The sequence below is a fragment of the Anomaloglossus baeobatrachus genome, chromosome 1 (assembly GCF_048569485.1).
Source record: "Anomaloglossus baeobatrachus isolate aAnoBae1 chromosome 1, aAnoBae1.hap1, whole genome shotgun sequence".
In the NCBI taxonomy this organism is placed as follows: Eukaryota; Metazoa; Chordata; class Amphibia; order Anura; family Aromobatidae; genus Anomaloglossus; species Anomaloglossus baeobatrachus.
The window spans coordinates 814,887,476-814,915,376 of record NC_134353.1 but is presented as its reverse complement, the minus strand read 5'-3'; the positions used below and the strand labels follow the sequence as shown (position 1 = coordinate 814,915,376).

Here is a 27,901-nt window from a genome sequence, read left to right as displayed (position 1 = left end):
AGGTAAAAATATTTCTTTGGTAAAACCAATGAATATCCAAATATTAATATCCACATATCCAAATAGACAAGTCCTTCTTGGGAAATACAACATATGGTAAATACATCTCTAACGCTGGTATCACAGTTGTGTTTCAGCCATGGACTGGTCGTGGTATTCTTAAAGCCGCTTTCACACTGCATTTCTCTCCACATTCAGTGGTCCCACCGAGGCTTCCGTCCGAATACCCCGCAAAATGGGTTTCGGATGTATGCACCGTCGGGGCCATTGACTATAATGGTGCAGACAGAGTCACCATGTGCTCTGTTGTGCACCATTTTCGTAAGTACATGCTTACTGGAAACGGACACAGTCTAGTACATCTGGGTGTCAGTCTCCAGTAATCGTATACTTCCGAAAATGGTGCAGGTGCACGACAGAGCACACGGTGACTGCGTCTGCACCATTATAATCAATGGCCCCGTTGGCACATACGTATGAAACCCCAACGAGACCACTGAACGGACATCGGAATGCAGTGTAAAAGGCCCTTAACGCAAACTTGACAGCCTCAGATATGCCTATGAAGCTGTTGAGTTCAGATCAGGAGAGACCCTCGGCCGACCCATGATTTGTACTCTGACCACGAAACAATGATAATGCATAACCAGCCTAATACCTTTTCTAGATATTTATGCTTTCATATTATGTGAAATTCTTACTTTTCTGGCATAATGAAGTGAAGCAAGGACCATAATTCTTTAAGGGAATTCTGTAGAGGCGTTCCAGTGATGAGGAGACGATGATTTGACTTGAAGTCTATCAGGGTCTTGTACAGCAGAGAATCATCATTCTTCAGCCGATGAGCTTCATCAACACCTACGAAAGACCAGTTAACACCACCTAGGAAAGACTAAGGAAAAAAAACAAAAAGGAGAGGTTTAGTACCAGTGTCCGACTGGTGTCAATCACCCAGATTCAGGCAAGATCAAGTCACAATGTATAGTCATATGAAAAAGTTTGGGCACCCCTATTAATGTTAACCTTTTTTCTTTACAACAATTTGGATTTTTGCAACAGCTATTTCAGTTTCATATATCTAATAACTGATGGACTGAGTAATATTTCTGGATTGAAATGAGGTTTATTGTACTAACAGAAAGAAGGGAATTTTGTTACTTACCGTAAATTCCTTTTCTTCTAGCTCCTATTGGGAGACCCAGACGATTGGGTGTATAGCACTGCCTCCGGAGGCCACACAAAGCAATTACACTAAAAAGTGTAAGGCCCCTCCCCTTCTGGCTATACACCCCCAGTGGGATCACTGGCTCACCAGTTTTAGTGCAAAAGCAAGAAGGAGGAAAGCCAATAACTGGTTTAAACAAATTCACTCCGAAGTAACGTCGGAGAACTGAAAAACCATTCAACATGAACAACATGTGTACCCGAAAAACAACCAAAAATCCCGAAGGACAACAGGGCGGGTGCTGGGTCTCCCAATAGGAGCTAGAAGAAAAGGAATTTACGGTAAGTAACAAAATTCCCTTCTTCTTCGGCGCTCCATTGGGAGACCCAGACGATTGGGACGTCCAAAAGCTGTCCCTGGGTGGGTAAAGAAATACCTCATGTTAGAGCTGCAACGACAGCCCTCCCCTACGGGGAGGCAACTGCCGCCTGCAGGACTCTTCTACCTAGGCTGGCGTCCGCCGAAGCATAGGTATGCACCTGATAATGTTTGGTGAAAGTGTGCAGACTCGACCAGGTAGCTGCCTGGCACACCTGTTGAGCCGTAGCCTGGTGTCGTAATGCCCAGGACGCACCCACGGCTCTAGTAGAATGGGCCTTCAGCCCTGATGGAACCGGAAGCCCAGCAGAACGGTAGGCTTCAAGAATTGGTTCTTTGATCCATCGAGCCAGGGTGGCTTTGGAAGCCTGCGACCCCTTGCGCTGGCCAGCGACAAGGACAAAGAGTGCATCAGAGCGGCGCAGGGGCGCCGTGCGGGAAATGTAGATTCTGAGTGCTCTCACCAGATCTAACAAATGTAAATCCTTTTCATACCGGTGAACCGGATGAGGACAAAAAGAAGGTAAGGAGATATCCTGATTAATATGAAACGAGGATACTACCTTAGGGAGAAACTCCTGAATGGGGCGCAGCACTACCTTGTCCTGGTGGACCACCAGGAAGGGAGCCTTGGATGACAGCGCTGCTAGCTCAGACACTCTCCGAAGAGACGTGATCGCTACCAGAAAGGCCACTTTCCGTGATAGTCGAGAGAGTGAAACATCCGTCAGAGACTCGAAAGGCGGCTTCTGGAGAGCAACTAGTACCCTGTTCAGATCCCATGGATCTAACGGCCGCTCGTACGGGGGGACGATATGACCAAACCCCCTGCAGGAACGTGCGTACCTGCGGACGTCTTGCTAGACGCTTCTGAAAAAAACACCAATAGCGCCGAGACTTGCCCTTTAAGGGAGCCGAGCGACAAGCCCTTTTCCAACCCAGATTGCAGGAAGGAAAGAAAAGTAGGCAATGCCAATGGCCAGGGGGACACTCCTTGTACAGAGCACCAGTAAAAGAAAATCTTCCACTTCCGTGGTAGATCTTAGCAGACGTGGGCTTCATAGCCTGTCTCATGGTGGCAACGACCCCGTGGGATAATCCTGAGGACACTAGGATCTAGGACGCAATGGCCACACAGTAGGTTCAGGGCCGTAGAATTCAGATGGAAAAACGGCCCTTGGGACAGTAAGTCTGGCCGGTCTGGTAGTGCCCACGGTTGACCGACCGTGAGATGCCTGTCGCCAGAGCTCTTTGATCGTCATGAAAACCGGGACCTTGCTGTTGTGCCGATTCGTGAAACCCGTCCGGGTGCAGAGACCATTCTCCTGCGTCCACGCCCTGGTGACTGAGGAAGTCTGCTTCCCAGTTTTCTACGCCCGGGATGTGAACTGCGGATATGGTGTATGCTCTGTCTTCCACCCCTAGCAGAATCCGGCGGACTTCCTGGGAGGCTCGCCGACTGCGTAGTCCGCCTTGGTGGTTGATGTATGCCACCGCTGTGGATTGTCCGACTGAATTCGGATCTGTTTGCCTTCCAGCCACTGCAGGAAGTCTTGCAGGGCCATATGCACTGCCCAGAGCTCCAGACAATTGATCTGAAGAGTGGACTCCTCTGAAGAGAGTCCTTGATCGTCTGAGAAAGGGGGACGTTCCTGTATAGGGACATCGACTTCCCCTCCCATTAGCGAAGAATGTTCTATTGAAGTGGACGCAGATGAAACTGCGTGAAAGGGACTGCCTCTGGATGAGGTGTCTCCTTGAAGGAGAGACTGCACCCCCGTCTGTAGTGACCGCTGTTTGTCCAGTGGAAGCTTCACCATCGCTGAGAGAGTGTGAAACCCCAAGCTAAGATATGCCAGCGATTGGGTTTAACTTTGAAAAGTTGAGGACCCACCCGAAACTCTGGGAAGTCTCCAGCGCCATGTTCAGGCTGTGTTGGCATGCCTCTTAAAGAAGGGAATTTTGTTACTTACCGTAAATTCCTTTTCTTCTAGCTCTTATTGGGAGACCCAGACGATTGGGGTATAGCTACTGCCCTCTGGAGGCCACACAAAGCACTACATCAAAAGTGCAAGGCCCCTCCCCCTCTGGCTATACCCCCCCCGTGATATCACGGGTTCTCCAGTTTTAGTGCCAAAGCAAGAAGGAGGAAGCCAATAACTGGTTTAAACAAATTAACTCCGAATAACATCGGAGAACTGAAAAACCGTTCAACATGAACAACATGTGTACCCGCAAACAACAAAAAAACATCCCGAAGGACAACAGGGCGGGTGCTGGGTCTCCCAATAAGAGCTAGAAGAAAAGGAATTTACGGTAAGTAACAAAATTCCCTTCTTCTTCAGCGCTCTATTGGGAGACCCAGACGATTGGGACGTCCAAAAGCTGTCCCTGGGTGGGTAAAGAAATACCTCATGTTAGAGCTGCAAAACAGCCCTCCCCTACGGGGGTGTCACTGCCGCCTGCAGGACTCTTCTACCTAAGCTGGCATCCGCCGAAGCATAGGTATGCACCTGATAATGCTTGGTGAAAGTGTGCAGACTGGACCAGGTAGCTGCCTGGCACACCTGTTGAGCCGAAGCCTGGTGACGAAATGCCCAGGACGCACCCACGGCTCTGGTTGAGTGGGCTTTTAGCCCTGAAGGAACCGGAAGCCCCGCAGAACGGTAGGCCTCTAGAATTGGTTCTTTGATCCATCGAGCCAGGGTGGCTTTAGAAGCCTGCAACCCCTTGCGCGGACCAGCGACAAGGACAAAAAGTGCATCGGCACGGCGCATGGGCGCCGTGCGGGAAATGTAGATTCTGAGTGCTCTCACCAGATCTAGCAAACGTAAGTCCTTTTCATACCGGTGAACCGGATGAGGACAAAAAGAAGGCAAGGATATATCCTGATTAAGATGAAAAGAGGATACGACCTTAGGGAGAAACTCCGGAATAGGGCGCAGCACTACCTTGTCCTGGTGGAACACCAGGAAGGGAGCCTTGGATGACAGAGCTGCCAGCTCAGACACTCGCCGAAGCGATGTGATCGCAACAAGAAACGCCACTTTCTGTGACAGCCGAGAAAAGGAAACTTCCTTCAGAGGCTCGAAGGGCGGCTTCTGGAGAGCAACTAGTACCCTGTTCAGATCCCATGGATCTAACGGCCGCTTGTACGGGGGCACAATATGACAGACCCCCTGCAGGAACGTGCGCACCTTAGAAAGACGCGCTAGACGCTTCTGAAAAAACACGGATAGTGCCGAAACTTGCCCTTTAAGGGAGCTGAGCGACAAGCCCTTTTCTAACCCCGATTGCAGGAAAGAAAGAAACTTGGGCAATGCAAATGGCCAGGGAGACACTCCCTGAGCAGAGCACCAGGATAAGAAAATCTTCCACGTTCTGTGGTAGATCTTAGCCGAATTCGACTTTCTAGCTTGTCTCATTGTGGCAACGACTCCTTGAGATAATCCTGCAGATGCTAGGATCCAGGACTCAATGGCCACACAGTCAGGTTCAGGGCCGCAGAATTCTGATTGAAAAACGGCCCTTGGGACAGTAAGTCTGGTCGGTCTGGCAGTGACCACGGTCGACCGATCGTGAGATGCCACAGATCCGGATACCACGACCTCCTCGGCCAGTCTGGAGCGACGAGTATGATGCGGCTGCACTCGGATCTGATCTTGCGTAGCACTCTGGGCAAGAGCGCCAGAGGCGGAAACACGTATGGGAGCTGAAACTGCGACCAATCTTGAACCAAGGCGTCTGCCGCCAGAGCTCTTTGATCGCGCGACCTCGCCATGAATGCCGGGACCTTGTTGTTGTGCCGGGATGCCATTAGGTCGACGTCCGGCACTCCCCAGCGGCGACAGATTTCCTGAAACACGTCCGGGTGAAGGGACCATTCCCCTGCGTCCATGCCCTGGCGACTGAGGAAGTCTGCTTCCCAGTTTTCTACGCCTGGGATGTGAACCGCGGATATGGTGGATGCTGTGTCCTCCACCCACATTAGAATGCGCCGGACTTCTTGGAAGGCTTGCCGACTGCGCGTCCCTCCTTGGTGGTTGATGTATGCCACCGCTGTGGAGTTGTCCGATTGGATTCGGATCTGCTTCCCTTCCAGCCACTGTTGGAAGGCCAGTAGAGCAAGATACACTGCTCTGATCTCCAGAACATTGATCTGAAGGGTGGACTCCTGCGGAGTCCACGTCCCCTGAGCCCTGTGGTGGAGAAATACCGCTCCCCACCCTGACAGACTCGCATCTGTCGTGACTACTGCCCAGGATGGGGGCAGGAAGGATCTTCCCTGAGACAATGAGGTGGGAAGGAGCCACCATTGTAGGGAGTCCTTGGCCGTCTGGGAAAGCGAGACTTTCCTGTCCAGTGACGTTGACTTCCCGTCCCATTGGCGGAGAATGTCCCATTGAAGTGGGCGCAGATGAAATTGCGCAAAGGGAACTGCTTCCATGGCTGCCACCATCTTCCCTAGGAAATGCATGAGGCGCCGCAAGGGATGCAACTGGCCCTGCAGAAGAGATTGCACCCCTGTCTGTAGTGACCGCTGCTTGTTCAGCGGAAGCTTCACTATCGCTGCTAGAGTATGAAACTCCATGCCAAGATACGTTAGTGATTGAGTCGGTGATAGGATCGACTTTGGAAAGTTGATGATCCATCCGAAAGACTGTAGGGTCTCCAGCGTAGCATTCAGGCTGTGCTGACATGCCTCTTGAGAGGGAGCTTTGACCAATAAATCGTCTAGGTAAGGGATCACCGAGTGTCCCTGAGAGTGCAAGACTGCTACCACCGCCGCCATGACCTTGGTGAAGACCCGTGGGGCTGTCGCCAGACCAAATGGCAGAGCTACGAACTGAAAATGGTCGTCTCCTATCACAAAACGTAGAAAACGTTGATGTTCTGTAGCAATTGGCACGTGGAGATAAGCATCTTTGATGTCTATTGAGGCAAGGAAGTCTCCTCTGGACATTGAGGCAATGACAGAACGCAGGGTTTCCATCCGGAACTTCCTGGCGTGCACATGTTTGTTGAGCCGTTTTAGGTCCAGAACAGGACGGAACGAGCCGTCCTTTTTTGGAACCACAAAGAGATTGGAGTAAAACCCTTGCCCTTGTTCCTGAGGAGGGACTGGGATCACCACTCCTTCCGCTCTTAGGGAGTCCACCGCCTGCAGCAGAGCATCTGCTCGGTCTGGATGTGGGGAGGTTCTGAAGAACCGAGCTGGAGGACGAGAATTGAACTCGATTCTGTACCCGCGAGACAAAATGTCCGTCACCCACCGGTCTTTGACCTGTGACATCCAAATGCCGGAAAAGCGGGAGAGCCTGCCCCCGACCGGCGATGCGGAGGGAGGGGGCTGGAAGTCATGAGGTAGCCGCTTTGGAAGCGGTACCTCCATTTGCTTTCTTGGGGCGCGTGTGAGCCCGCCACGAATCTGAGTTTCTTTGCGTCCTCTGAGTCCCTTTGGACGAGGTAAATGGTGTCTTGCCCGAACCTCGAAAGGACTGAAACCTCTGCTGCCACTTTTTCTGCTGAGGTTTGGTTGTTCTGGGTTGTGGTAAAGAGGAGTCTTTACCCTTGGACTGCTTAATGATATCAGCCAATGGCTCGCCAAACAGTCTATCTCTAGATAAAGGCAAACTGGTTAAACATTTTTTGGAACCAGCATCTGCTTTCCAGTCCTTTAACCACAAGGCTCTGCGCAAAACTACCGAATTGGCGGACGCCATTGAGGTGCGACTGGTAGATTCTAGGACCGCATTGATAGCGTAAGACGCAAACGCCGACATCTGCGTGGTAAGATGCGCCACTTGCGGCACTGCTGGATGTATGATAGCATCCACTTTTGCTAAGCCAGCTGAAATAGCCTGGAGTGCCCATACGGCTGCGAATGCCGGAGCAAACGACGCGCCGATAGCTTCATAGACAGATTTTAACCAAAGGTCCATCTGTCTGTCATTGGCATCTTTAAGTGAAGCGCCATCCTCCACTGCAACTATGGACCTAGCTGCGAGTTTGGAAATCGGGGGGTCTACCTTTGGACACTGTGTCCAGCGCTTGACCACCTCAGGGGGGAAAGGGAAACGCGTATCTTTAGATCGTTTAGAGAAACGCCTTTCTGGGTGAGCGTCGTGCTTCTGGATTGATTCTCTGAAGTCAGAGTGATCCAAGAAAGCACTCAATTTACGCTTGGGATAAAGGAAACGAAACTTCTCCTGCTCTGCCGCTGCCTCTTCTGCTGAAGGGGCTGGGGGAGAAATATCCAACAGCCTATTGATGGCTGAGATAAGGTCGTTTACCATGGCATCCCCATCAGGGGTATCCAGGTTGAGAGGGGTTCCAGGAATGGATTCCTGATCACTCTCATCAGACACATCACAGGGAGACTGATTGCGCTGAGACCCTGAGCAGTGTGATGACGTCGAGGGTCTCTCCCAGCGAGCTCGCTTAGGGTGGCTGGGGCTATCATCTGAGTCATAATCCTCGGCCTGTGAAGCCGGGGACCCCCCTGTGGGCTGGATTAATTCCAAGTGAGGGGGACCTGAGGACAGAGGCCTCGCCGTGCCCAAAGACTGAGCCCCATGCATAGATTGCAAGGTTTCAAGGATTTTTGCCATAGACAGAGACATATTATCAGCAAAAACTGCAAAGTCTGTCCCTGTCACCGGGGCAGAACTTACAAGCGTCTCAGCCTGGGTCACTACCTCTCCTGACTCCGGCTGGCGAAGCAGCACCGGGTCGGAGCATTGCACACAATGGGAGCCTGCTGGTAGACCAGCCCCACATGCAGCACACGCAGTACACACAGCCCTGGCCTTGGCAGCCTTGCGTTTTGAGGATGGCATGTTGCTGCTTCCACAGAGTGATCTGGGAGAGCAGCCAGAAGCGACCTCACAGTGCAAGAAAAACAATATCTATATATCTGTACACAGTACACCGATACACCGTGAGGCACTAGAGGGACCAGCACAGAAAAATCGCTTACCGCCCGCTTAAAAAGCGGGTGTGTGGTCGCCAGATAGCCCCTAGTCCAGGCCTCCCAGAGCCTTGCGTCCTTCCTCCAGCCAGACTGCATGTAATGGCTGCCGGCGTCCTGAGAGGAAGGGGGGCGGGCCCTGGGCGTTCCTAGCTAAGAGCGGGAAGCCTGCTTCCCTCTGTGCCTAGTGTGAGGGCTGGAGCATGTAAATCAGGCTCCAGCCCTCGTCGCTGCTAGCGAACAGCGTCTCTCCCCTACCCTGAATGACAGGGTGGGGGCGGGAACGAATCGGAGCTGCCGGCGTCCTAGGCCCAAAAAGCCGGGGACTCAATTTATAACCGCCGCCGCCGTAAAAGCGCGGACGGCGGATCCCCAGCGCACCACAAGTCACAGCAGCGCCGCCCGGTCCAGAGGGGGTCGGCGCTGCGTTCCCATACACAAAAAATCCCCCAGTAATCTGTAGGGACACTAACTCCAACGTTGCGGTCCCCGGCGCACTACAACACCCAGCCAGCCCGGAGTGTGTCTGTGCCTGCCGGGGACACAGAGTACCTGTATGATGCAGGGCCTGTCCCTGATCGTACTCCTGCTCCGTCTCCATCAGGTTCTAATGGGTCTGTGGATGGAGCCCGGCGTCAGAGCTGAGAGGCCGGCAGGATCCCACTTCCACAGAGCCCTACCAGGGGATGTGGAAGGAAAACAGCATGTCAGGCTCCAGCCCTGTACCAGCAATAGGTACCTCAACCTTACAACACCATCCAGGGGTGAGAAGGGAGCATGCTGGGGACACTATATGTGTCCTCTTTTCTTCCATCCGAAATAGTCAGCAGCTACTGCTGACTAAAATCTGTGGAGCTATGCATGGAATGTCTGACCTCCTTCGCACACAAAGCTAAAACTGGAGAACCCGTGATATCACGGGGGGGGTATAGCCAGAGGGGGAGGGGCCTTGCACTTTTGATGTAGTGCTTTGTGTGGCCTCCAGAGGGCAGTAGCTATACCCCAATCGTCTGGGTCTCCCAATAGAGCGCTGAAGAAAGAGTGCCTTGACAAGTAGATGGTCTAAGTAAGGGATCACAGGGTGACCCTGAGAGTGCGGGAGTGGTCCCACTGCTGCCATGAACTTGGTGAAAACCCGTGGGGCTGTCGCCAGACCGAAGGGTAGGGCTACGAACCGAAGATGCTCGTCTTCAATAACGAATCGTAGCAAACGCCGGTGCTCTGGAGCAATCGGCACGTGGAGATAAGCATCCTGATGTCTATTGATGCTAGGAAATCTCCTTGAGACATTGAGGCAATGACGGAGCGGAGGGATTCCATCCGGAACCGCCTGGTTTTCACGTGCTTGTTGAGCAGTTTAAGGTCCAGAACGGAACGGAAGGAGTCGTCCTATTTTGTCACCCCGACCAGATCGGAGTAAAAAGGGTCTCTTGTTCCTGAGGAGGAACCGGGATTACGACTCCTACTGCCTGCAGAAGAGCCTCGGCCGGTGAGGAAGTTTTTGCGACAAACTGTCTCTCACCCACCGGCCATTGACCTGTGGCAGTTAAATGTCGCTAAAGCGGGGGAGTCTGCCACCGACCGCGGACGCGGAGAGAGAGGGCTGAAAGTCATGAGGAAACCGCCTTGGTAGCGGTTCCTCCGGCTGCATTCTCCGTGCGTAATTGAGCCCGCCAGGAACCTGCGCCCCTCTGAGCCTTTTGAGTCCTGTTGGACGAGGGCAATCGGGACGTGCCCGAGCCTGGGAAGGACCGAAACCTCGACTGTCCCTTCTCCTGATGGGTCTTGTTTGATAGCTGGGGTAAGGAAGAATCCGTACCCTTGGACAGTTGAATGATTTAATCCAACCGCTCACGAAACAGTCTGTCACCAGATAAAGGCAATCTGGTTAAGCACTTTTGTGGAAGCAGCATCTGCTCCAATCCCTTAACACTAGGAGCGTAACAACACGGAGTTGGCGGACGCCACTGACGTACGGCTCGTAGAGTCCAGGACAGCATAAACTGCCGACATTTCGAGGTGAAGGACGCTACTGCGGCCAAGATGGACATGTGACCGCGTCCCTCTGCGCAATACTAGCTGAAATAGCTTGGAGTGCCTCTATGGCTGCGAATGCCGGGGCAACCGACCCGCCGATAGGGCTATCTGTCTGTCAATGGCATCTTTAAGTGAAGTCCCATCTTCCACTGCAACTATAGATCTAGCCGCAAGCCTGGAGATTGGGGGATCCACCCTTGGAGCGCTTGAGCACGTCAGGGGGGGAAGAGACAACGCGTATCTTCAATACGGTTGGAGAAACGCTTATCGGGATAAGCGTGGTGTTCCTGGACTGCTTCTCTGGAGTCAGAGTGACCAGAAAAGTACTCAATATACGCTTGAGATACCGAAATAGGGATTTCTTCTGCTGTGAAGCTGACCCCTCCACTGGAGGAGTTGAGGGAGAAATACCCAACCTTCCATTGATGGACGCTATAAGATTATTCACTATAGCGTCAACATCCGGTGTATCCGGATTGAGAGCGGTCTCAGGATCAGAGTCCTGAACAGCTACGTCTGCCTCGTCAGACAGAGAGTACTGTGATGAAGTCGAGGGCCGTTCTTAGGGAGCTCGCTTAGGCCGTCTGGGACTGTCGTCCGTGTCAGAGCCTGCACCCTGGGATGCATGGGACCCTCCTGGAGCCATGATTTGTTTCGAAATCAGGGTGGCCAGGGGCATTGAATCAACATTGCCCAAGGTCTGTCTGGACTGCAAAGTCTGTAAGATGTTAGTCATAGTCACAGACAATATATCAGCGGAAACTGCAACTCCGTCCCTGTCCCTGGACAGGGATCACAGGTGGTTCTTTTGGCCACCTGTAGCAGAGACCCCGTTGAGTAATTGCACACACTGGGGGTCCTGGAACAGTCGCATGCAGTACAAGCAGCATAGAAAGCCTGTGCCTTGGCACCCATGCTTTTTTTTTTTTTTTTTTTTTTTTTTTTGCTGTTGCTGTCTAGCCATCTAGGAGCATTAGCCAAGAATAGCGACCGTACAGTGCAATGTATAGCATACAAGCATGAAGTACAATAAACACTTCAGCACATGCAGTACAAGGAGCATAGAAAGCCTGTGCCTTGGCACCTTTGCTTTTCTGCTGCCGTTGTCTAGTTATTCAGGAGCATTAGCCAGGAAAAGCGACATACAGTGAATGTATAGCATACAAGCATGAAAATAACCACTGCAGCACATGCAATCCAAGCAGCATTGAAAGCTTGTGCCTTAGCACCCTTGCTTTTCTGCTGCTGTTGTCTAGTCATCAAGGAGCATTCCAAGAATAGCGACATGCAGTGAATGTACAAGCATGAAAATAAACTCTGCAGTACATGCAATCCAAGCAGCATTGAAAGCTTGTGCCTTAGCACCATTGCTGTTTGCTGCCGCTGTCTAGCCATCTAGGCGGGTAGACAGCCAAGAATAGCCCTTACAGTGCAATGTAAAGCATACAAGCATAAAGGACACATGACACTGCAGCACATGCAAGACAAGCAGCATATAGAGTCTGTGCTTTAGCACCCCTGATCTTTTGCTGCTGTTTCTAGGTCTGCATCCTGAATATCGACCGTACAAAAGTACAACCGGACACTTCGGCATTAGTGGGTCAGCACTTTAGTTGCCGCTTACCGCCCGCACAAAAGCGGGTGTGTGGCGCCGGAATCCTGTGCTGGTAGCTCAGTGTCTCCGTTTTCCCGCTCTGCGTGCCGGAATGGCTGCCGGCGTCCAGAGGAGAGGGGCGGGCCGAGGGCGTGCCCGAGACAAGAGCGGGAACCCGGCGCCCACTGTGTCTAGTAAAGGGGGCTGGAGAATGCAAATAAGGCTCCAGCCCTCGGCGCTGCTATAGAACAGCGTCTCTCCCCCTGTCCCTGAGTGACAGGGTGGGGGCGGGAACGAAGCGGCGCTAGGCCGCAAAAGCCGGGGACTAAAGTTAGAAGCGCCGCCGCCGTAAAAGCGCGGTCGGCGCGTCCCCGGCGCACTACAAGTCGCAGCTGCGCCGCCGCTCCAGGGGCGGTCGGCGCGGCGGTCCCCACACGTAAAGTCCCCCAGTAATCTGCAGGGACTATAAGCCCAGCGCACAGCGCTACAGTCCCCGGCGCACTAGCACACCCAGCAAGCCTGGAGTGTGCGTGGCCTGCCATACGGGGACACAGAGTACCTGAAAGTTGCAGGGCCTTGTCCCTGAACGGCACTCCCGCTCCACATCCAGCAGGTTCTATGGGTCTGTGGATGGAGCCCGGCCTCAGGGCTTGGTGGCCGGAAAGATCCCACTTCCTCAGAGCCCCTCAGGGGGATGGGGAAGGAAAACAGCATGTGGGCTCCAGCCTCCGTACCAGCAATAGGTACCTCAACCTTACAAACCGCAAGTGGGGTGAGAAGGGAGCATGCTGGGGGCCCTAGTATGGGCCCTCTTTTCTTCCATCCGATATAGTCAGCAGCTACTGCTGACTGAACAGTGGAGCTTATGCATGGATGTGTGCCTCCTTCGCACAAAGCAGAAAACTGGTGAGCCAGTGATCCCACTGGGGGTGTATAGCCAGAAGGGGAGGGGCCTTACACTTTTTAGTGTAATTGCTTTGTGTGGCCTCCGGAGGCAGTGCTATACACCCAATCGTCTGGGTCTCCCAATGGAGCGCCGAAGAAATGTGCAATCCGCATTTAAACAAAATTTGACCGGTGCAAAAGTATGGGCACCCTTATCAATTTCTTGATTTGAACACTCCTAACTACTTTTTACTGACTTACTAAAGCACTAAACTGGTTTTGTAACCTCATTGAGCTATGAACTTCATAGGCAGGTGTATCCAATTATGAGAAAAGGTATTTAAGGTGGCCCCCTTGCAAGTTGTTCTCCTATTTGAATCTCCTATGAAGAGTGGCATCATGGGCTCCTCAAAATAACTCTCAAATGATCTGAAAACAAAGATTATTCAACATAGTTGTTCAGGGGAAGGATACAAAAAGTTGTCTCAGAGATTTAAACTGTCAGTTTCCACTGTGAGGAGCATAGTAAGGAAATGGAAGAACACAGGTACAGTTCTTGATAAGCCCAGAAGTGGCAGGCCAAGAAAAATATCAGAAAGGCAGAGAAGAAGAATGGTGAGAACAGTCAAGGACAATCCACAGACCACCTCCAAAGACCTGCAGCTTCATCTTGCTGCAGATGGTGTCAATGTGCATCGGTCAACAATACAGCGCACGTTGCACAAGGAGAAGCTGTATGGGAGAGTGATGCGAAAGAAGCCGTTTCTGCAAGCACTCCACAAACAGTCGCCTGAGGGATGCAAAAGCACATTTGGACAAGCCAGTTACATTTTGGAAGAAGGTCCCGTGGACTGATGAAACAAAGATTGAGTTGTTTGGTCATACAAAAAAGCGTTCTGCATGGAGGCAAAAATACACAGCATTCCAAGAAAAGCACTTGCTACCCACAGTAAAATTTGGTGGAGGTTCCATCATGCTTTGGGGCTGTGTGGCCAATGCCGACACCGGGAATCTTGTTAAAGTTGAGGGTCGCATGGATTCAACTCAGTATCAGCAGATTCTTGACAATGTGCAAGAATCAGTGACGAAATTGAAGTTACGCAGGGGATGGATATTTCAGCAAGACAATGAACCAAAACACGGCTCCAAATCTACTCAGGCATTCATGCAGAGGAACAATTACAATGTTCTGGAATGGCCATCCCAGTCCCCAGACCTGAATATCATTGAAAATCTGTGGGATGATTTGAAGCGTGCTGTCCATGCTCGGCGACCATCAAACTTAACTGAACTGGAATTGTTTTGTAAACAGGAATGGTCAAAATACACCTTCATCCAGGAACTCATTAAAAGCTACAGGAAGCGACTAGAGGCTGTGATTTTTGCAAAAGGAGGATCTACAAAATATTAATGTCACTTTTATGTTGAGGTGCCCATACTTTTGCACCGGTCAAATTTTGTTTAAATGCAGATTGCACATTTTCTGTTAGTACAATAAACCTCATTTCAATCCAGAAATATTACTCAGTCCATCAGTTATTAGATATATGAAACTGAAATAGCTGTTGCAAAAACCCAAATTGTTATAAAGAAAAAAGGTTAACATTAATAGGGGTGCCCAAACTTTTTCATATGACTGTATCTAATAATTAGCAGTGGCAGCTTGTTTCCGTAGTCCACTAACAACTTTAAAGAAAAATGAACTTAAGACTTATGCCTTTATTAAAGACAAAGAGGAACAGATCCCACATCAATGCTCAAGTTGATACAATTTTGGGGTCTTCACATATATTTGAACATGTAGTTTACTGGCAGCTGATAACATCAAAGGTCATACACCTCAGTGGCAATGGTATGCCAACAACCAGGCCAATAAAGAGTCCCAGCTTTTCTTTAAAAATTCATAAAGTGCCCTAAAAAGAGCTACTTTGCTATTTTAGGCTGTATAATATGGAAATAATAGTCCATGGGCTCTTACAATACAGACTACTGCACAGTCTTTGACAAGTCCTGCCCTACTATAATAATCTGAATATCTTTCAATGAGACAGTAACACAATGCAGGACTAGGCTTGGCAATGTTAAGAACCATGGTTTACTAGTTATGCCACATCTTAAAAAAGAAAAAAAAAAGGGTAAAACTTTTGATAGAAAGGAAAACTCACTTTGTCCTTAAGTAAAATTTCATATGTTGTTAATACAACATTGAACTTCAATCGCTTTGTCTGTAAGTGCATCCACTCATGTGTCCTGATCTGAAACAAAGAAATATGGTTTAGGTAACATAAAAGAGAAGAAGAAATGGACAGTCTTATAGGGGTTTGCCCACCAGTACACAGACTGTACAGAGCATTAAGTTGGACAACAATGCAAAACCTTGCACTAATTACTAAGGAAGATCTATGCTGGTAAAAAGGACAAGTGCTGATATGTGGGGGGACAGACTCTCTGCATCCCACTAATTAGCTGTTTGAAGGGGCTGTGACGCTAATCAATGTCACTTTGCTATGTTTACCCCGTCTACTTAGAGGTGACTGCAGGATCGTCCCATTGAAGCTTTTTTCGACCGCCTCATCACTGGGGATGCAGAGAATCGAACTGTGCAAATCTAATACTAATTGTTTATCCTGAGGATAGGTGATCAATTTTGTGATCCAAGAACAATCTCTGTAAAGGCTTGTCTAGAATTGCAAAAGAGTCCCTTTTGTTTTCCCTGTGTCTGATACGACAGCTGTCATTTGATGTAATACCAACAGATTTTCCAATAGATATCCTAGAACACCCACTCTGGAAATAATCTAAAAACTAAGCAAAATCTGATCATGTTAACGTACAATTAAATATTCCTTGTGAGAAACCTTGGGCATAAATAAAACAAATAACAGTATACTATGTGCAACTTACCACATTTCTACTATTAATGTCCCCCAAGTACACAACAGCGTTCATTAAGGGAGCCCAATTCTGGATTTCTCTTTGCCAGGAGGTTAACGTAGAAAGGGGAACCACAATCAGAAATGGCCCGTAAAGCTGATGTTCATGGAACAAATAATTTAAGAAAGAAATGGTCTGAATAGTTTTCCCCAATCCCATTTCATCTGCCAAGATGCAACTGTTTCCTCTGTAGAAAGAAATAAATAATTTCATTTTTACTACTCTGCACAACTACAATTGTAATTACATTCTTATCAGTCAATCTGCATGAAAGCAAAACGACACCTAGCAAAAAAGTGAAGCAACAACAAGAAGTCATCACAGCCACAAGAGGGAGGCAGGCGGAGATCATATTATAATGTATGTATGTATGTATGTATGTATGTATGTATGTATGTATGTATGTATGTATATATATACATATATACATACATACACATATATATATATATATATATATACATACACATACATACACATACATACACATACATACACATACATACACATACATACACATACATACATACATACATACATACATATATATATATATATATATATATATATATATACACATACACACCATATTTTTCGGACTATAAGACGCACCGGACTATAAGATGCACCCTGGTTTTAGAGGAGGAAAATAAAACTTTAAGCAAAAAAATGTGGTCATGACACACTGTTATGGGGTGAGGATTTTCTGCTGACACTGTTATGGGGGTAATGTCCCCAAATTCTCTACTAAGGTACCCCATCCTGGTAATGATCCTCCTGCCTTGTATATGATCCTGCTATAAACCCCCATCCTGCTCATATACCAGCATCCTGCACATATTCCCCCATCCTATTCATATACTCCCATCCTGTTCATATAACCCCCCATCCTGTTCATATACCCCCCATCCATCCTGCTCATATACTCCCATCCTGTTCATACACCCCCATCCTGTTCATATACCCCCCATCCTGTTCATATACCCCCCATCCTGTTCATATACCCCCCATCCTGTTCATATACCCCCCATCCTGTTCATATACCCCCCATCCTGTTCATATACCCCCCATCCTGTTCATATACCCCCCATCCTGTTCATATACCCCCATCCTGCTCATATACTCCCATCCTGCTCATATACCCCCCATCCGTCCTGCTCATATACTCCCATCCTGTTCATATACCCCCCATCCATCCTGCTCATATACCCCCATCCTGTTCATATACCCCTATCCTGTTCATATACTTCCATCCTGTTCATATACCCCCCATCCCTCCTGCTCATATACTCCCATCCTGCTATATGCCCCCATCGTGCTCATATACCATCCTGGTATATGGCCTGTATCCTATAGCACAGAGAAAAAAAAACCCAAACGTTTATACTCACCTTTTCCTCAGTCCCTCCAGCACCGATCATCTTCCTCTCTGCACCACTGCCGTGTGTGTGTGTGTGTGTGTGTGTGTGTGTGTGTGTGTGTGTGTGTGTGTGTGTGGCCATTCCCCTGCAGCACGCAATGTCTTCCTGTCTGTGCCGATCTAACCGGCACAGACAGGAAGACATCGTGTGCTGCAGGGAGACTGCTCCACACACGGGGACGGGTGAGTGTACTGATTCACTGCACCCCGCGCTGATAATGACGTGCGGGGAGCAGTGAATACAGCCGCACATGATCTCTCCACGCTGTAATTGCCAGGGGTGATCATGTGGACCGGCTCTTTACTATGCGCGCGTCCCCACTCGTCCTCCCGCCCACCTGTCAGCGCCGGCTTCTGCGCTGACAAATGGGCGGGAGGATGGGCGTGCATATGTAATGAGCGGGCACACGTGGTCACAGCAGGCTGCTACAGCCTGCTCGTGCCCCTGATGACCCGCTCCACCGCAGCACCTCATTCCCCACAGCCACAGTCAGACCATAAGACGCACCCCCAACTTTCCCCCAACATTTGGGGGAAAAAAAGTGCGTCTTATGGTCCGAAAAATACGGTATATAATTGCCTTATTCTGTCTGTCTTGCTCCAAAATTGTGTCCTTACGGTGACAAACAGCGGATTGGCCGCTGGGCTCGCCATGGCCCTGCCCCCCTGCACGGATTGGCCGCTCGCCTCGCCTCCGCCCCCTCGCACGGATTGGCCTCTCGCCCCGGCCCCCTGCACGCATTGGCAACTCGGCCACGCCCCGCCCCCCTCACGCATTGCACGCTCGCTCTGGCCCCGCCCCCCCGTACGCATTCCCCGAACCGACTCCCAAGTGAGTGCTGTACCCCCGGGAGCCCACATCAGCGTAAGCTGGTGTGGGCTCAAGTGCGAGCGGGGGGCGGGGTACGCTGGTAACCATGGAACACATTGAGTAATATTGTAGCATGGTTACCAGCGTACACCGGCTCCCAGGTGAGCGCATCAAGGTCGTGCAGCGGTGGAACACACACACACACGCACACACATCAGATCACACTCACTCTCACACACACCTCACACACACATCAGATCGCATCCAAAACACTCACAACATCCCGTGATATCGCTTGCTTCTCGGCGGCGATACTGTGCGTGCAGTGACCTTCCAGGACCTGCCGGAGGATCACATGGCCGGAAGCATGTGGTATCTTCGGATGTTGTGATTGTGTGAGCGCGAATGTGCAATATCGTCAGTGTGTGTGTGTGTGTGTGTGTGCGCGCATGTATGTGATCGGATGTGTGTGAGTGTGTTCTGATGTGTGAGTGTGTGTGAGTGTATGCGATCGGATCTGTGAGTGTCGGCAGAGGAGCACGGCGTGCAGCACAGCTGCTGGGACCGCCCACCGGTTGGCACAGGGAGAAGTGGGGTGTGTGTCTGCGTGTATGCGATCAGATGTGTGCGTGTATACTGTCTGATGTGTGACTGTGGAGCACGATGGGGGGTGCGCAGCATGGGGGATAGAGCACAATCAAGAATGTGCAGCATGGGGGATGGAGCACGATGGGGAGTGCGCAGCATGGGGGATGGAGCACGATGGGGAGTGTGCAGCATGGGGGATGGAGCACGATGGGGAGTGCGCAGCATGGGGGATGGAGCACGATGGGGAGTGTGCAGCACGATGGGGAGTGCGCAGCATGGGGGATGGAGCACGATGGGGAGTGCGCAGCATGGGGGATGGAGCACGATGGGGAGTGCGCAGCATGGGGGATGGAGCACGATGGGGGGTGCACAGCATGGGGGATGGAGCACGATGGGGAGTGCGCAGCATGGGGGATGGAGCACAATGGGTGGTGCACAGCATGGGGGATGGAGCACGATGGGGAGTGCGCAGCATGGGGGATGGAGCACGATGGGGAGTGCGCAGCATAGGGGATGGAGCACGATGGGGGGTGCGCAGCATGGGGGATGGAGCACGATGGGGAGTGCGCAGCATGGGGGATGGAGCACAATGGGGAGTGCGCAGCATGGGGGATGGAGCACGATGGGGAGTGCGCAGCATGGGGGATGGAGCACGATGGGGAGTGCGCAGCATGGGGGATGGAGCACGATGGGGGGTGCGCAGCATGGGGGATGGAGCACGATGGGGGGGTGCACAGCATACATACATACATACATACATATATATATATATATATATATATACACACACACATATATACACATACATACATACACACACACACACGTGTATATATATGTGTGTGTGTATATATTATATATATATATATATATATATATATATATATATATATATATATATATATATATATATATATATATATATATGTCTATGCATTATACAGAAGCACAATGTATCACAGGAATGAGAACACCCTTCACATTTTTGTTCATTTTTTTATATCTTTTCATGAGACAACACTGACAATATGACACTTTAATATAAAGTAGTCAAGGTACAGCTTGTATAACAGTGTAATATGGCGTGCATAAAAAAAACGGATTTTTGTGTACTCACCGTAACATCGTTTTGTCTTAGCCATCATTGGGGGACACAGGACCATGGGTGTTATGCTGCCTATCCATAGGAGGACACTAAGTAGATGCAAAAGCATAGCTCCTCCTCTGCAGTATACACCCCCTGGCCGGGCCAGGCAAGCTCAGTTTTAGTACACAAGCACTAGGAGAAAAACCCAGTAAAAACTTACCTCAACAGAGGAACATGAGAAAAAAAGTGTCATAACCAAATAAGGTACTGAGAGAACCAAGGCCCAACAGGGTGGGTGCTGTGTCCCCCAATGATGGCTAAGAGAAAACTATTTTACGGTGAGTACACAAAAATCCGTTTTTCTCTGACGCCTCATTGGGGGACACAGGACCATGGGACGTCCTAAAGCAGTCCATGGGTGGGAAACATAAAAGACAACACAACCCAAGGACTAGGAACCAGTCCCAGACAGCCTGGAGCGCCTACTGAGAGAGGTGCTCTACTGCAGTTTGCAGAATTTTCCTACCCAGATTTGCCTCAGTTGAAACCAGGGTATGGACTCTGTAATGCTTTGAAAAAGTATGTAGGCTAGACCAGGTCGCAGCCTTAGACACCTTCGTGAAGTTCATTGAAGCCTGATGCCGAATGGCCCACGAAGCTCCAACTGCTCGCGTGGAATGAGCCCGCAGCCCACTAGGAATGGGCTTGAGTTGCAAGCGGTAGACTTCCTGGATCGCAGAGCGAATCCAGCGAGCCAGTGTCGCCTTTGAAGCTGCCTGTCCCTTTTTAGGCCCTTCAGGAATGACGAACAAAGAGTCTGTTTTCCTAAAGGGGGCTATCCTGGATATGTAATATCTGAGAGCTCTGACGAGGTCTAACGAATGCAGAGACCTTTCCACCCTATGAACCGGGTGTGGACAAAAGGAAGGAAGGACAATGTCCTTGTTCAAATGAAACGGGGTAAGAACCTTTGGAAGGAAATCCGGAAGGGGGCGCAGAACCACCTTGTCCTGGTGAAAGATCAGAAAAGGCTTGCGGCAAGAGAGTGCTGCCAGCTCCAAAACCCGTCTGATGGACGTAATTACCACTAAGAATGTTACCTTCGAGGACAGAAGAGCAAGGGAGGATTCCTTGAGGGGTTCAAAGGGAGACCTCTGGAGACCGTCCAGAACGAGGTTGAGGTCCCATGGTTCCAGCGGCCGTTTGTACGGGGGAACTAGATGGGAAACGCCCTGGAGGAAGGTCTTGACTTGCGGTTTTTGAGCCAGGCGACATTGGTAGAAGATTGAGAGTGCTGAGACCTGCCCTTTAAGGGAACTGAGAGCCAACCCCGCTTGCAAGCCAGACTGTAGAAAGTCGAGAATTCTGGGGATGGCCAGAGGCATAGGCTGGACGTTAGTTTCCCTGCACCATGAAAAGATTTTCCACGTATGGTGGTAAATGCAGGATGAAGCAGGCTTTCGGGCGCTGATCATGGTGGCAATAACCGCGGGGGAGAATCCCGCTCTTGTTAATATCCAGGTCTCAATGGCCATGCCGTCAGCTTCAGGGCTCTTGAGTTATGATGGGAAATGGGCTCTTGGGTCAGCAAGTCTGGGATGTCTGGAAGCGCCACGGTGCGTTTGTGAGCATTTGTACTAATTCGGCGTAGCAGGCGCGCCTGGGCCAGTCCGGTGCTATCAGTATCACCGGGACTCCCTCTGCCTTGATCTTCCTGATTACCCGCGGCAGCAGGGGTAGAGGTGGAAATATGTAAGGCAGGCGGAATTGGTGCCAGGAGCAGACTAGAGCATCCGCGCCGATGGACTGCGGGTCGCGTGACCTGGCTATGAACGCGGGTACCTTTGCATTCAACCTTGAGGCCATTAGGTCCACGTCTGGTGTGGCCCAGCGAGTGCAGATGTGTAGAAACACATCTGGGTGGAGACACCATTCTCCGGCAGCCAGGCCCAGTTCTCTACCCCCGGTATGTGTACCGCTGATATCACTGATCCCGTCAATTCGGCCCAGCTGAGGATCTTGTGGGCCTCGAGATAAGCCGCTTTGCTGCGGGTGCCCCCCTGCCGATTGATATAGGCTACAGCTGTTGCATTGTCAGATTGGACTCGAATCTGACGACCCGCTAGCAGAGGGCAGAACGCTCTGAGCGCGAGGAAGATCGCGCGGAGTTCCAGGATGTTGATGGGAAGGAAAGACTCCTGGGGCATCCAACGTCCTTGAGCAGTGTGGTGCCAGTACACTGCTCCCCAGCCTAGGAGGCTGGCGTCCGTGGTCAGGACCAGCCAGTTCACTGGGAGAAAAGATCTCCCCTTCGATAGGGATGAGGACCGAAGCCACCAGCGGAGTGCGTACCTGACTGAAGGCGTCAGGTGAAGATGTCTGTCCAGGGAGAAGGGGCTCTTGTCCCAGGCTGCTAGAAGGGCTAGCTGCAGTGGGCGGAGGTGCAGTTGAGCAAAGGGTACAGATTCCATAGCCGCCACCATCCTGCCGAGCACTTTCATGCTGAATCGAATGGAGCGAGACGGAGGACGTAGAAGGCAGCATACTGCTTGTTGAAGAGCGAACGCCTTGTCCTGAGGGAAAAGGACCAAGCCCCGACGGGTGTCCAGGGACATGCCCAGGAAGGTGATGGATCGTGATGGGATCGGGGATGATTTGTCCAGATTCACTAGCCACCCTAAGCGGAATAGGGCGTCCACAGTGATCTGTACGCTGGTTGAGCAGTCGCGGAAGGAGGGGGCCTTGATGAGGAGGTCGTCCAAGTAAGGGAGAACGACTACTCCCCTGGCGTGAAGGACGCTCATGGCGGCCGCCATGACTTTGGTGAAGACCCTTGGTGCGGTGGCAAGGCCGAAGGGTAGAGCTACGAATTGAAAGTGGGAGTCCTGAATTGCGAAGCGGAGGAATTTTTGGTGATCTGGGGCGATGGGTATGTGCAGGTACGCGTCCTTGATGTCTTTGGAGGCGAGGAATTCCTCTTCGACCATGGATGCAATAATGGACCTTAGGAACTCCATTCTGAATCTCCATACGTGCACGTTTGTTTAGGTGTTTGGAGGTCCAGGATGGGTCGAACTGACCCATCCTTTTTGGGGACCACAAAGAGGTTGGAATAAAAACCCCCGAACTTCTCGTCGTCTGGGACAGGTATTATCACTCCTGCTGTTTGGAGCGGATTGCTGAGAAAAAAGCTTCGCGTCGTTTTTGAGTCTTTGGGGGGTTTGAGAGAAAGAATTTCGTACCCGACCCCCGAGTCGGTTCTATGTGGTAACCGGAAGACACAAGGACTCGCACCCATTTGTCGTCTGAGGCGGCAGCCCAGATGTGATGAAAGAGCTGCAGTCGACCTCCTACAATGAGTGTGTCTTCTGGGGCGCCGAAGGAGTCATGAGGGGGGGGAAAACGTCGTGGACGAGTCTCCCTAGTCCTGGACTGTTTCGGTCTAGGCTGCCATGACGAAGTGGGTTTCGGGGAGAGCTGAGAAGGTCGGTCCCTGCGTAGTCCGCGGCTGGTCGCGGGGACAGCACGGGATGTCGACCAACCAAATGAGTTCCGAAAGGAGCGGAACGAGGACTGTGGACGTCTGGTGAAGGACGTCCTGGACTTCAGCTGGGGTTGGGAGGTACTCTTTCCTCCCGTGGCGTCAGAAATGAGCTTGTCCAGACGTTCGCCAAACAAATCGGTCTGGAAAAAAAGGGAAGGCCCGTGAGAGACTTCTTGGAGGCAGGGTCCGCTCGCCATTGTCGGAGCTAGAGAGCTCTACGGATGGCTATGGTATTTGAGGCGGCAAACGCTGCGCAGGTAGCAGCGTCCATGGAGGCCTGGATGAGGTACTCCGCCGCAGCGTCAATTTGAGCTGTTACCTCTGTGAAGGTTATGAGTGAACTGGGATTCCTCAAGCGAAGTGTTAAGGGATTCTGCCCAGACCGAGATCGCCTTTGCGACCCACACAGAGGCAAAAAAGGGCGAGAGGGAGGAACCCGCAGCCTCAAAAGCAGAGCGGGCGAGGTGCTTCACCTGTCTGTCTGTCGGGTCCTTGATGGAAGAACCATCGGGTAAAGACAGGAGCGTCTTTGTGGTAAGGCGGGAGACCGGGGGGTCGACCGAGGGCAGATCGGCCCAGCCCTTAGGGGCAGGTGAGGCAAAAGGGTACCGGGACTCCATGAGTTTACGGTTACCGAAGCGCCTGTCAGGCTTCTCCCTTTGCTTTGTGAGGATATCCTGAAACTCTGGGTAATCAGCGAAAACCTTTTGGGGTTTCCTTGCCCTCTTAAAGGAGACCGCATGGTCAGTGGTAGTGGATGGGGGATCCTCCACATGCAGAGTTTGGTTGATTGCTCCTATAAGGGAGTCTATTGCAGTTTGATCATCTGGGGGTGATGAAGCCAAGGAATCCTCCTGGTACAAACAGCATTCTCCCTCCTCCAGCTCATCAGAAGCCGTGGAGCGTGTGGGAGAGCCTGCCCTGTGTGCTCTAGAGGGAGAGCCCGCTGGAGACACCCGGCCGTGTGCTCTTTTCCTGATCCCTGCAACCGGTGAAGCATGAGCCCGGATTACCTCAGAAGGATCCTCCATAGGGGTATCCTCAGGCTGCGTTCCGTCCAGGGACCCAGAAGGGTGTGGAGGACGACATTGCATAGCCAGCACCAGGTTCTGTGACAGTTTTTCCATGGATTGGGACAGAAACTGTGCCCATTCCGGTGGGCTGGGGGCCCTAGGCTCTGGGCTGCCGGTTGCGGCGGTGGTGGCAGGGGGGTCTTGGGGGGCTATAGGGGCACAGGACTCACAGAGAGAAGAGGTGTGTTTACATGGTAACTCAGCGTGGCAGGCAGTGCAGGCTGAATAATAGACTATGTGGGCCTTAGTACTCTTAGTGCCCTTAGATTTCTGCATGTTCCTAATAGGAGTATGCCAGGAGGGGGAGCAATGCTCAGCAGAGCTACAATTGAAGCAAGCACCTCACCAGAATCAGCCGATGGCCCTGTCCTCAGGAAGGATTAAGCTCTATGAAGATCTTCGCACGCTTTCCTGGGGGTGGGGGGTGGAGATTATCGCGGCCGCGGGGGGGCGGGGCTTAGCGCTAAAAGAGCGGGAAGATGAGTCAGTGTGCCCCCCCCCCTGCTGTGGGTAGTTAAAAAAAAAAAATAAAAAAACGGCGGGAAGGGAGCTTCTGAGTTTTTCTCCCTCTCCCTACAGTCAGCACACAGCTTGACACTGGTGGTTATCAGCCTGCTTTTCTGCTAGAGCAAATAAACAGAGCAGATAATAAACAGTGTGAGTCTGTGAGTCCCTGAGCCCTGGGCCCTCCCCCCTCTGCAAGACTTTCTGCAAACAGCACAACTTCCCCCTCCTCCAGCCAGCAAGCTAGAGAAAGTTAACACTGTGTGTGCAGGATCCTTGCTCCTTGCACATAATAAATACTGTAAATGTCCTGGGGGCCTTCCCTGCAGCGTCTTTTCTCCCTTTGTCTGGGAAACCAGTCAGGGGGGGTCTCACCTTAAAACACTGCTTTCCAGGCAGTGAAAATAGCAGAGTCAGCTGAGGAATTGGTGCCATCTTCAACTCAGAGCCTGCAGAGAGGGGCTGAGGAATTGGGCTATAGGGGCACAGGCCTCTACCCTGGGCTTTGGAAAATCGGTGTCTGTGGAACCCGTTGTCCAGCCCAGGATCCAGCGTCGCAGGAGGGGGTATGTGTAGGCAACACTTCACGTTCCCGCCCGTTGATGGTAGTGGGAGATCGGTCCCAAAAGGAAACCGTCGCCCTCAAAAAATAACAAACCTTGAAAGGAATTGCCTCCTACAGACACTAAGCTAAAACTGAGGGTGCCTGGCCCGGCCAGGGGGTGTATACTGCAGAGGAGGAGCTATGCTTTTGCATCTACTTAGTGTCCTCCTATGGATAGGCAGCGTAACACCCATGGTCCTGTGTCCCCCAATGAGGCGTCAGAGAAAGTCCACAGTTTACTGAATACAAGCAGACCAAGGACATGGATTACTGGAACCATGTCCTGTGGTCTGATGAGAGCAAGATAAACGTATTTTGTTAAGATGGTGTCAAGAATGTGTGGCAGCAACCAGGTGAGGAGTACAAAGACAAGCGTGTCTTGCCTACAGTAAAGCATGGTTTGGGGCTGCACAAGTGTCGGCTGTGTGGAGCATAGGGCCGCAGGGCAGTATTCCAACATGATAATGACCCCAAGCACACCTAACAGAAGACCAATACCTTGCTAAAGAAACTGAACGTATTAGGTGCTGGACTGGCCAAGCATGTCTCCAGACCTAAACCCTATTGAGCATCTGTGGAGCATCCTCAAACGGAAGGTGAAGGAGCGCAAGGTGTCTAACATCCAGCTCCGTGATGTCATCATGGAGGAGGGAAGAGGATCCAGCAGCTCCTGTGAAGCTCTAATGAACTTCATGCCCAAAAGAGTTAAGGCAGTAATTGAAAATAATGGTGGCCACACAAAACATTGACACTGATGGTGTCATATAGTGAGAAAGAAGGGAATTTTGTTACTTACCGTAAATTCCTTTTCTTCTAGCTCCTATTGGGAGACCCAGACAATTGGGTGTATAGCACTGCCTCCGGAGGCCACACAAAGCATTACACTAAAAAAGTGTAAGGCCCCTCCCCTTCTGGCTATACACCCCCAGTGGGATCACTGGCTCACCAGTTTTAGTGCAAAAGCAAGAAGGAGGAAAGCCAATAACTGGTTTAAACAAATTCACTCCGAAGTAACGTCGGAGAACTGAAAACCGTTTAACATGAACAACATGTGTACCCGAAAAACAACCAAAAATCCCGAAGGACAACAGGGCGGGTGCTGGGTCTCCCAATAGGAGCTAGAAGAAAAGGAATTTACGGTAAGTAACAAAATTCCCTTCTTCTTCGGCGCTCCATTGGGAGACCCAGACGATTGGGACGTCCAAAAGCTGTCCCTGGGTGGGTAAAGAAATACCTCATGTTAGAGCTGCAAAGACAGCCCTCCCCTACGGGGAGGCAACTGCCGCCTGCAGGACTCTTCTACCTAGGCTGGCGTCCGCCGAAGCATAGGTATGCACCTGATAATGTTTGGTGAAAGTGTGCAGACTCGACCAGGTAGCTGCCTGGCACACCTGTTGAGCCGTAGCCTGGTGTCGTAATGCCCAGGACGCACCCACGGCTCTGGCAGAATGGGCCTTCAGCCCTGATGGAACCGGAAGCCCAGCAGAACGGTAGGCTTCAAGAATTGGTTCTTTGATCCATCGAGCCAGGGTGGCTTTTGAAGCCTGCGACCCTTTGCGCTTACCAGCGACAAGGACAAAGAGTGCATCCGAGCGGCGCAGGGGCGCCGTGCGGGAAATGTAGATCCTGAGTGCTCTCACCAGATCCAACAAATGTAGATCCTTTTCATACCGATGAACTGCATGCGGATAAAAGGAAGGCAAGGAGATATCCTGATTAAGGTGAAAAGAGGATACCACCTTAGGGAGAAACTCCTGAATGGGGCGCAGCACTACCTTGTCCTGGTGGAACACCAGGAAGGGAGCTTTGGATGACAGCGCTGCTAGTTCAGACACTCTCCGAAGAGACGTGACCGCTACCAGAAATGCCACTTTCTGTGAGAGTCGAGAAAGTGACACATCCCTCAGGGGCTCGAAAGGCGGCCTCTGGAGAGCAACAAGGACCTTGTTTAGATCCCACGGATCTAACGGCCTCCTGTACGGAGGTACGATATGACACACCCCCTGCAGGAACGTGCGCACCTTAGACAGTCGCGCTAGACGCTTCTGAAAAAACACGGATAGTGCCGAGACTTGCCCTTTAAGGGAGCCGAGCGACAAGCCCTTTTCCAACCCAGATTGCAGGAAGGAAAGAAAGACAGGTAACGTGAATGGCCAGGGGGATACTCCTTGTGCAGAGCACCAGGATAAGAATATCTTCCACGTTCTGTGGTAGATCTTAGCAGACGTGGGCTTCCTAGCCTGTCTCATGGTGGCAACAACCCCTTGGGATAATCCTGAAGACGCTAGGATCCAGGACTCAATGGCC

At 51.2% G+C, this 27,901-nt stretch overlaps 1 protein-coding gene across 1 annotated transcript in view; it reads right to left on the bottom strand.

Annotated features, from left to right (window-relative positions):
• CHD1 (chromodomain helicase DNA binding protein 1) overlaps nucleotides 1-27,901 on the bottom strand; it is a 295,481-nt gene that overhangs the window by 173,188 nt on the left and 94,392 nt on the right. The window contains exons 12-14 of the mRNA XM_075325063.1: nucleotides 15,934-16,150; nucleotides 15,195-15,284; nucleotides 702-892 (exon numbers count right to left, since the gene is read on the bottom strand). Of these exons, the coding sequence (XP_075181178.1) occupies nucleotides 702-892; nucleotides 15,195-15,284; nucleotides 15,934-16,150 (498 nt within the window). The remainder of the gene's footprint in view (nucleotides 1-701; nucleotides 893-15,194; nucleotides 15,285-15,933; nucleotides 16,151-27,901) is intronic.